General features: G+C 30.4%; 1 protein-coding gene across 1 annotated transcript; it reads left to right on the top strand.

Moving 5' to 3' along the window:
* The first annotated feature begins 7328 nt into the window (after positions 1-7328).
* LOC128192567 (barH-like 2 homeobox protein) lies at positions 7329-8785 on the top strand. The gene is made up of 3 exons (XM_052865351.1): positions 7329-7711; positions 7847-8045; positions 8194-8785. The coding sequence occupies exons 1-3, from the start codon at positions 7372-7374 to the stop codon at positions 8387-8389; spliced, it is 735 nt and encodes a 244-aa protein (XP_052721311.1). The 5' UTR covers positions 7329-7371; the 3' UTR covers positions 8390-8785.
* Positions 8786-11606: the final 2821 nt, after the last annotated feature.

The raw sequence follows: 11606 nt of genomic DNA, 5'->3' as shown, positions 1-11606 counted from the left end.
TTTCTTTTTATAGACAATTACAATATCATTGTTAAAATGTCCCAAAAAATATTCCAAAATAGATGATGCAGAAAAAAGAAATTAAAAAAGGTCAAAGTAAGAGCAATCATAATTATTAGTTGTAACTGTAAAATCGACCTTTATATATATATATATATATATATATATATATATATATATATATATATATATATATATATATATATATATATATATATATATGTATATATATATATATATTTATTTATTTATTTATTTATTTATCTCATACGTGTGGTGTATATTACCCGTGGGATAAACCTTTGCTATATCAAACGGGTGATGCTTTATCAAATACTTCCGGTCCGAACTATTTTTGACACAGCCCCTCGCCTCAACGCTTCAGTGACCTATTTTCGAACTTTCAACATAACTATATCTACTACAAAAAAAAAATGATTTAAAATGGATTTTAAAGATTTAAATTAGAAATATGAAGGAAAAGCATAGGCGTCGGAACCGGGGGGCTATTTGGGGGGGGGGGGGGGGATGGCTGGCTTAGCCCCCCCCCCCCCTTTCTGCAAAGTTATACACAACCGTAACCAAAAGACCCATTTTCTTGTTTGTCAAGATGTTTGATAAGTTTAGCCCCCTTACAACTTTAAATTTGCTTTGTGTAGTTTATAAAACTGCAAGTACGTTAACTATCAATGAGTTCATACTGACGACGCGATGAAAACAGAGCGCTCTGGTTGTGTTTACACACAAGAACTTAACGAAATAATGTTTCATAAGCCTTTATTTCCACCACCAGTAAGCATCCGTATTCACTAATTTTATTTCGAATCATTAGGCTAGTGTTTGTTTTATAAAACATCAACAACCGTTCCTCGTTCGAGTCAATTCAAACTAACGAGCATTCCCAACTTAATGTATTGCGCAAGGTCACAATAACCGCATAACACAACGCTGCATCATCGTTTTTAATTTTTGAAAAAAAAAATGAATTCCGGTCATATAAGGGACTGTCTCGAAAGTTTCAAATTATAAATGAAATTGTATGAGATAAATAGAACATTTATAAATGTGTGATTTTACATTTCCTTTATCCAACTCGTTGAAAATATTATAATTGCTCGGCAAGCCTCGCGAATATATACACCATTTCAACTCGTTGGATAAAGCAAAGATAAAATCACACAATATAGATATCCTCTCTCTCTCTCTCTCTCTCTCTCTCTCTCTCTCTCTCTCTCTCTCTCTCTCTATATGCAAGACTCCCTGTAAAAATGAGTATTTGGTATATATCTTAAAGTGGCGCAAATATCAACCATTTCTTATATGTTGTAAAAAATTATCTACTGAGTGGATGTAAATACCAAGTTTGAAATGTGCAAAAACTTGTCTTAATGTAATTTGTGTATCTACACCTATATCAAGTTATTTCAAAATTAAACTGTCATATTGCAGAGTTCAAATATAAAAGTACACCCACCCACTTACAATTTTAATGTTCACCCCTGTCTCCTTCGAAGAAATGAAATATCCTTTCCGTAAAAAGTATGAAATTAATGTAAATTTGTTCAGTATACAAATTGCTCTGTAAATAAAAAGATTAAAGATGTTGAAATTTAGTGAGCATTGGATTTGTTTCTATTATCACTCTATCTCTGACGTATTTTGAATTGGCTACAGGGCATCTCTTCTGATTCCAGACAGATTATTGGATTGAATATTATCTGTATCTCCTTTCAACGAGGATGCTTTCAAAAACTTAAGGGCCATTCAGGTTAAGTTGTTCCATAGTAGGATTCTTTGTTTACTTCCGAGCACTGTTAAAATTTACCCAACTAGCAATTTTAGATGTAGTGATTACTCATTATTTTAAAATACAAATAGTAGAAAGAAAGTTGCGTTATGTTACATTGATGCGCAAAAAGATAGAACATCAGCATTGAAATTTAAAGAGAAACATTTATCACTTAAAGAGACGTATTTTTAACAATTTATTTGAAAACCTTTTCAAGATTAAAAAAATCCATCTTTTTGTGATTTGGACAAAATAAGGTTTCAGAAGATCTGGTCCAAAAGTACCTTTAACTGGCAATGCCGAGGACATTATCAAAAATAATCGGAAGAAAACATCAGACGATGGTTAAGACATGTAGGCACCACTCAGAGTGTTGATGGTCTTCATCTATCAAGCTATCTAAACATATGTTCTCTTACCACTGATCAGAAATCCAAGCGTTCTTGTGATATGATGGAAAGAAGAAAAAAGATGAATTGAGCTTTAACACACAAGTCACAGCGCCAACACAGCGCCAAATATTTTTGTCAAATATCCTTTAAATACAAAATTTATTTCAGACAACAATAATACATGTAATATGCATTCAGAAAGTAATCAAAATCCATATTTTTATTGTTAAAGAAAAGATTTGTCAGAAGTAAAACTTGCGTATCGGTAGTTTGAACTGGTGTAAAGTGTAACGTCACCAAAAACATTAATGTTACCGCAGTTTGTCACAGGTTATACCATTTCTTTAAGGATTCATTACAATTTTAGCCGAATCGTGTACATATATATACATATATATATATATATATATATATATATATATATATATATATATATATATATATATATATATATATATATATATATACCGACCGAGGCTTGAACCCACGACCTCTGGAGCCCATTCTCCTAGCAGTGAGCGGCCACCGCGCTACCCACTCGTCCATCTAGGCAAGACTATATATATATATATATATATATATATATATATATATATATATATATATATATATATATATATATATATATAGTATTTCATCGATTTTGAATATATTTTGCTAACCTCGCATCACTTTTACATTCACATTGACAGATCCCAATTGCATATTAGTCGATGAAAAAATGTGTGTATATATATATATATATATATGTGTGTGTGTGTGTGTGTGTGTGTGTGTGTGTGTGTGTGTGTGTGTATTTTGAATCTATTCTTATTCATTTATCACAGCTGTTGAAATAGTTTCAAGTTTTAAAAGAAGGTTTCGTTGATTGGTACAGAAATATAAACGCAAGAAAAACTTCTCGGCGCGTAGATGGTATTACGTGACACTGTAAATGATACATTTCTTTAACAAACAGTTGCTTTTTCATAACTAAAACAAATTTATCACTAACTGCATCAGTAAGATGACAGGGGTAAAGAATATATGAAGAAGATGATCTCTGCGATACGAAGAAAAAAATTAACCTCCAAAGCAATTGTCTCCCTTGGTCCGTTTTTGCAAGCAACAGCAGCACAAAGCATCTGTTTGTTTGCCGACAATCTATCATATCTTCGTCTTTACATAACATTTTATGAAATTTGTTAAATTTCTTAAAGTAATTGAATTGTTTGGATTCTGCTGAAAGACCCATTTGTTTAGAAAATGCTTCAGTTTACTGTGTGTTTTGATGGACATGACGATAACTTTAAAGGATGCCATTTATCTCCATTTAATCTCTTGTTTGTTGTTAAAAACGACACTTTAATGACAATTGCTGGCCTGTTTATTTGTGTTTAACATGTAGATACACGGACTGAAAATCGTGTTAACACCAATTCCAATCTGTGTGAAAAATGTGCAAAGAGATAGGCGATGGCAATTCATAGATAACATTTTAACACTCAAGACAAATAATAAATAAATACTTATAGAAGTATAATTAACATTTGTTCTTTATAATGCATTGCATGTAGAGCATAGAGGCACAATGTTATAAAATACATTACCAATTCTCAAAATATTTGGAAGAAAAACACATTTTTCACATATAAATGTATGACTAATGTAAAGAACAATAGAAGAAGAAAAATGATAATTATTATAATTGATTCGCTTTTTTGTTATGTCACTTTGTGCGTCTAATTTCTTTTTGGGTTTCAATGCTCAACCTAACAATTATACAAGTTCCCAGCCCATTAACATATCTTTCTTTTATCGGAAAAAGTCTTCATAGTTTGTAGTTATCAGACACGGTTATAATTGTCATAACGATATTCTATTACACACAGAATAACAATGAAGCCGTCTCCAGCGTATTATACTTTTAACCCTACTGACTTGGAAAATTACCGATCATGTTTTGTCATTTTAAAGATGGTTTGCTCTTCGCGTGCTTCGTTTTTATTTGTAAGTTTAACACATAAATTGTTAATATTTATCAGCAATTAACAAAAGACCTATAATTTGGCTGTAATCGCCAAATAGTCTTTAGGAAATTAGAATCAAAACGTGATACTCATGTGAAAAATGCATCACATATTTTGACGTCTATTGATAAGTATTACTATATCGTTAAATTGTAAAAGGAACTGTATTTCAGAAATTTCAATGCATATTTTTCGTCTATTTTAATAGATAAAAGTATCAAATTTATTTTTTTCTAAACCATGGTTCTTTGTATTGAAACTATCAATAGGAAAAGTGCTTTGCCTTCGTTTAAATACATATATTAAGCTCTTTCTACCTGTTTGAGATATTAAGACCGAATAATAAACATAATTAGACCTCACTTGGCGGTCGGCAATGTAAATTGTAGGTTTAATATTCTAAAATTTAAGATTGTTTATGATTCATTTAATATACCTAATGATGTATTTTTTTTACAGGTTTCAAACTTAATAACTCTGAGAAACATAAAATGAACTTAAATGGGGCAAATAATGAGTTCTTTGGACACGATAAGTAGAAAATTTAAATTCGGGAGAAATACAATACAGTACAAATAGTGAAATAGTTCTTCGTGTTGATCGTTTAATTACTCTCACAATTGCCCATTCAATATTATAACACTATACATTTAAAGAGCAAAATGTAACATTTATATATTATTATCTCATTTACATCAATTTTTAAACATTTCAGGGTCAAATTATTTTTCATGTAATGGTTAACTTTTTTTGTCGAAATAATATAATTAAATACAATGTACCCTTAATTATAGTCTTCTTCTTCGCTTTCAAAGTTTTGTTTAAATGCAATATTTTTGCAACAACATTTTAAAGAACATTTTTTAAGATAATTAAATATATTTCAAATATTAGAAAATTGATTGCCTTTTTCAATCAATTCACAAGTGATCCCATTTTAAGTGAAATTTGTATACTAGTAAACTTGTGAATAAATTCTTGTGAACAAATACATTGTTCCTGCATCAGGAACATCAAAATTGTTTGCGACGAAAATGTTTAAAGTTTGAGGATTCAACACAATATTATTCACGATTTTCGATGTCAAATATTTGCAACCAAGTCCAACTTTCTAACATTGTGCATACTTTAATCAAAAGAAAATATATAAATATTATTTTTTTCCTTAGCAGTCTTGCTTGAGGAGGAACAATGTCTGTTGCTTTTAGTGCAAGCCGTGATTAGCATATACATTGTGGTATATATTTTTCCTATTTACGATAACTCTCCCAAAAAGATCCGTCTTAACTATAGAGGTATAAACAACATCAGAAATACATATATTCAAAGCAAATGGATTCAAATTTCCATTTGAAGAAATTCTATCCCTTTCCTATCCTTATGGTGGTTTCAATGCAAACAATTTACAAATTTCTTTGTTCCCAGCAAATAATACGATTACTTTTATAACTTAAGAAATGTATTATGTTATCTAAGGGTATAATTTTTCTATTGGTAATCATAAATATTTTATATAAAAAATAAGATGAAAACGTTTCCTAAAACCATTTCGAAATAATGTTTTCGGTAGCTATTACAATTAATTTTTATCTTGGAATCTTCTAATCGGTCAATTAATGAATATCAATTTCATTTAGTCGATTTTACGAGATGAAAAGATAGACCTCAATTTAAGTCTGCTTTACTTCGTTTTTGGAATCTTTAACACAAGACAAGATATAAAACACTTTCTTACCACATTCTTTACAACATTATCCCTGTTGGTCATTCAATATTAGAAAAAATTTGTTCTGAATAAATTCTTTCGGTGTCACATATATGTTGCTTTTAAAAAGGCAAATACTAGTTTTTTATGTTAAGAAAACCATTTGCGGACAGGTGACTTCACACATCGATAATATTATAGATTGCGACATTTGAAGAGTAATCATTACCTGTTTAATTGTAATAAGAATAGTATATAACATCATATGCTTAACTAAAAGTCTAAAATGTGCGTTTCCGCTTTATAATTTTTTAAATAAAACCTACACTTTATGAATGTAGAGAAAATTAAACACCTTAGATAAAATAAGAAGGTATTATTTTATATATATATATATATATATATAACTTAACGGTTTGGATAAGATTCATTATCAATGAATATATCAACGCCTCAATTGCAATTGACAAAATAACACTTTTAAAATCTATATACTTCTATCTATGTAGCAATTACTTATGTCGAAACCATGTCCTCTAGCTACAAATCCAGTATTTTGCATCCATTTAGCTAGTCGATTTGAAGGGTTTTCACCACAAGTAAGATATGATAGGAACATCATATAAGAACTTCAATCATTTGTACCTTAAAAAACACAAACAAAATCTGTCAAGGTCTAATTTATACTAGTTACTATCCAGTATAGCTAACTTTCTAATGGAGGACTATCAATGATGTTTATGAATTGCCAGCCCCTCCCCCCCCCCCCCTTCCCCTTCACTTTAAAGTTAGGTTACTGGCAATATTCAACTGGTTGCAAATTATTCCACATTGCATAAACAAAGTGATGGCTGAAAATACATGTTCTGGAAGCAGCAAGGCACAAAACTAGCCCACAACAACAAAATACATAGTACCGCAAAAAATTGGTCGTTGGATTTTATAACAGAATATTTATAACAATTGATTTATACCATCAAGTATGCAAATTAATATCAAACCCCATTACACCGTCTTTCAACATAAAAATCATAAAAACATATCACAATTGATATTTCAGGTTCTTTAAATAAAAAATTTTTCAAAGAATTTGAATCACAAAAACTGTTCTTTGTAAGACAGACACTGCAATCTTAAATTAATAAACCATTGTCTTTAAGAAAGGTAAAATACAAGGCCATATTCTTAATGGTAAATAAAAGAAGGTTTAATTGAAGCAACGTATTAGTAGCAATTTACTGAGAAACCAAAGATTTGCAAGCTTAAACATACTTTTTAAACGTAGTGCTAAATGCAACCAAAAATCTTGTAAATTCCTGTCAACCACATCAAGGAAGGTCCGCCCCCGAAGCATGCAACTGGATATCTGAACTTTACAATGCAGAAAAGTTTGCCATTGGTTTAAGCGGTTTTCTATTGTTGACACGTTTATAAAGGGTAAAAAATCCAAACATTTGGGCTTTACCAGCAAACAGCATGGAATTCTACAGGAACTACCAAATTCATACCAAAGATCAAAGCAGGCAGTTAGTTTCTGCTATTCATTCAAACATAGGTGCAGTTTGGAACAAAAACATTGAAGAGTTTTCAGGAACGTGCAAACCTTCCAGATCAAGTGAGAATGGGACTAATTTCTTATCATCTTGTGATGATGGTCGTAAATCATTCACAAAGAGGACTTCGTTCATGATCAGTGATATTTTATCGACAGAAAACAAAAGCAGAAATGTTGATTATAATTGCTCAGATACAGCATCGAATGGAGATTCAGATGAGGAATTGAACACTCCAGCCTCGAGGGGATGCTCTACTTCAGGTACATGCATATAAATTATTCAACGCCATTTTTTTTAAATATATAAACACTGTAAATGAGTAGGTAATAAAAAATTTATCAACAACTTTAATAGACAGTATTGTTTTTTCTTCATGATAAATATAATTTTTTCAGAAGGTTACCTAAGACATGAAATGGTTACCAAAATAAAGAAACCTCGTAAAGCCAGGACAGCTTTTACAGATCAACAACTTAACAATCTTGAAAAGCACTTTGCTCGACAAAAGTATCTTAGCGTTCAAGACAGAATGGAGTTAGCTGCCAAACTAGGACTTTCCGACACTCAAGTCAAAACTTGGTACCAAAATAGAAGGTAATTTTAGTATATTTGAAATTATACAAAAATTTCTTTTCCAAATATATCTACGATTTATATCTTTTAAATGTCTTAGTTCAATTGCGAAAGAATAAAGCTATTTCATTTTGTATATTTATCCAGATTTAATATTTATTGCTTTCAGAACAAAATGGAAACGTCAGACATCAGTAAGTTTGGAATTGCTTGCTGAGGCCAACCTAGCAAACGCTCATAGAATGATGAATCCATACATCAGTGTTTATCCTGATCATCAAAACACTTTTACAGAATTGTATCACAGACAGACAGCTGGTCTTATCGTACCAAGACCACTCTTATCTTCAATGTACAGTTATTGACAGTATAAAATGTATCATGTGTAATCTACATTTTCTTGACATTATACTTTGTTTCATTTGCACCTTTAAATGAGTGATACTTATTGTACTGTAATCATTTATAGCAATATATTTTCTAATGTGTCTAAAACTCATTTCGTTGCTTGATTCTAATGTCAATAATAAACATGTACATGTATACCGTATAATAATCTATTAAATTTTATACGATATTATTTCAATTCCACGTTCTAGATTTTCGTTTTATAAAAACAATTGCAATGTGTTTACGTTTTCAAACAATATATTTACATTATCCAATGTCATTGTGATAACACTACGATTTCGTTTTTAATGTAGAGTCAATTCATTTCATTAATGACTAAGTTAATCTTAATCGTACCATTGCTAAAAATTAAATCAATATAAGTGATAAGGAATCATAGTTTGAGTAGAATAAGGTGAATAAATACGATCGGGTGTGATCCAATCTATGACAAAGCTCTATGTAGTTTACATGATTTGATAATCCAGACCCTATTTGATTATTTCATAACACTCAAAGAAATATTCCTATTCCTTAGTAAAGATAAAATACAAACATTGAGTATTGAGCAGTTAACCATAATTATCAAACCATTCTTTATAACGTTAAATATTTACATTCTTCAGTGTCTTTGCCTGTGATAATACTAAGTATCGACTTTGTACTATATATCTCATAAAGCCAAATTGAGGCGGCAGCAGGGTTTGCTTATTTATATTTAAATATTTAACCGTACGATGGTTTAAAATTATATAAATATAAGTAATAAGGAGTCACTCTTTGAATATTATGAGGTGATAATTTCGGTCGGGGCGTGATCAAATCTATCATAGAGCCCTTCGGGCTTTATTGGATTTGATCACGCCCCGACCAAAATTATCACCTCATAATACTCAAAGAATGATTTCTTATTCCTTATTTATTAGAATTTGGAAATTCAAACGTATGTAATGGACAAAACAATTGAACAGCACATTAATAACTGCTTAAGGTTAACATCATAGCTATGAATAAATAAAAAAAAACATTTGCAATGTATTGTAAATAGGTATAAGAAACAGTTAATTAAGCAAAATATATTACACATACACTGTTACTTCAATGATTTATATACTGTTTATGTTGTTTGTTAGCGAGTTTTTAGCTTGCTCATGCATATCTTGCACATATAACAAGGGAGTTTTTGAAAGGCAAAACGAATTTCGTTCATACTTCTGTCATATTTTCTGTCGATGCTTAAATACTTTCCTCTTGGAGTATTGATATCAGTTATCTTTTGCCATCACTATTTACTACCAGTTTTATTTGCATTTATTGACAAAAAAAGCTCACTAGCATGTCCATGTCAACTGCTTGATTTTTAAAATGCTAGTCAAGCCAGAAATGATTAAAAAATAAACATGATTAACAGATGGTATTTAGAAGCCTGCAACCAATTTTTGGCGTCAGAGCGGCTCGGGCAAAGTCTTCTAATTATAGGGGCATTTGGGTAAACTTTTCTGATAACATCAATGTCGCTCGTTTCTTAATCGGTTGTTGATGACAAAAGCGATATCTTTTAGAAATTCAACTCATTTACAAAAGTTTTAGATACAAACAATTGGGTAACTGACGGGTAGACCTCTAGATAGCCTTATATTTTCTAGCACACTGCCCATGGACACATGAACACTGTTAACACTGTTAACACCTAGCACAAACCTACAAATTGCCCAAAACTTTCCTAATATCCTTTTAATTCCGCGAGAGGATTACTCACGGTTATTAAGGAATATAATCACTGTATGGCATGCATAACCTTTAACATTCAAAACATTTTGACTAAAAAAACCTTGACAATACCTCATAGATTTGTGCACGCTGATCAGGGATTAAATCATTAATACTTATGTGATTTCATTCATTGCTGTGAATTTCAAATCAAAATGAATTCTGGAAAAAATAAAATAAAAAATGAGGTATAAAAATATTCGGTATTTTTGTGTTTCAAATTACTATTGTACTCTTTCGAATTTAGGATAAAACAGCCATTACCATCAAAGTGAATAATATGAAAGAGAAGCTACGCAAAGTTCGACATCTGTCAACATATCATTATAGAGGTCTTAAACGGGGTCTTCGGTTATCTTTGAAGATAATACTAAGCTATTTTCATTTATATCCATTTTATGCTGGTCAATTAAATGTTTTGAAGACCAAGTGTTGTGGTTAAATACCATATCATGTTTTATTATTTTTTTATTACACTGAAAACGAATGTTAAAATCACTCATTTAGACCCATAAAGTGTCAAATGATTTTAATACCTACAATAATACACTCATTTGAAAAGATATAACCATGCAAAAACTATGTTCTGCCTTGATTTACATCGTAAAGGATTCAATGATGTTCTGTAAGTTACAAGGAATAAAAGGCATCAGCTGTCACAATTGTTAAAAACTTGTCGGTTTCAAACCCATAATTTCTGTTCGAAGTTGACGTTGAATATTGTTCAGGTGATGAAAACATTATCATCATTTGTAATTGTCTTTATGCAGTGTCTTTATTAGTTCTTATTTTTTTTGTAAAGAAGTTTTACTTGATTCAGATACCAAATCCAAAATTTATTTTAATATATGAGAACTGTTTGATACTACATTAGCAACATGTATATTGAGACACATAATTAAGATAAACCAATCAAAACCCAAGGAATATGCCTTCAACGTATGGCCATATAGTATAACATAGTTTAGTCCTAAGAAAACATAATTATGTAAAATAAGGTTAATTTGAATATTACAACAAAATTACAAATTGTCTTAAGTTAAATCAATGGAGTCTACAATCACAATTCTGGCAAAGTAGATGTAGAAGTAGAAGATAGTTACATGTATATATTTATTGTGTTTGATATGTTTTTTTTTTACAAATATCAAGGCGATATCTGTCACCCCTCTTTACAAATTCACAGCACTGACCTCACTGAATGCTTTCTACGAAGTAAAAAGTAAATCCATATAGACCAAGGTATAACGATATCTTCTCTACCATAAAGTAAACAACGAAATACAAGACTTCTGGTATTTTTCTTCAATTGCATAAAATTGTTGATCATCATCATTTATATATACCTTGCAATATAAAGAAATATTTTTGATATGAAAAGATAACCACGATGCGATTGTTTGTTGGGGGTTCTATTTAAAA

Source organism: Crassostrea angulata, chromosome 7 (genome assembly GCF_025612915.1).
Source record: "Crassostrea angulata isolate pt1a10 chromosome 7, ASM2561291v2, whole genome shotgun sequence".
Classification (NCBI taxonomy): domain Eukaryota; kingdom Metazoa; phylum Mollusca; class Bivalvia; order Ostreida; family Ostreidae; genus Magallana; species Magallana angulata.
This window is presented reverse-complemented; position numbering and strand designations above follow the sequence as displayed.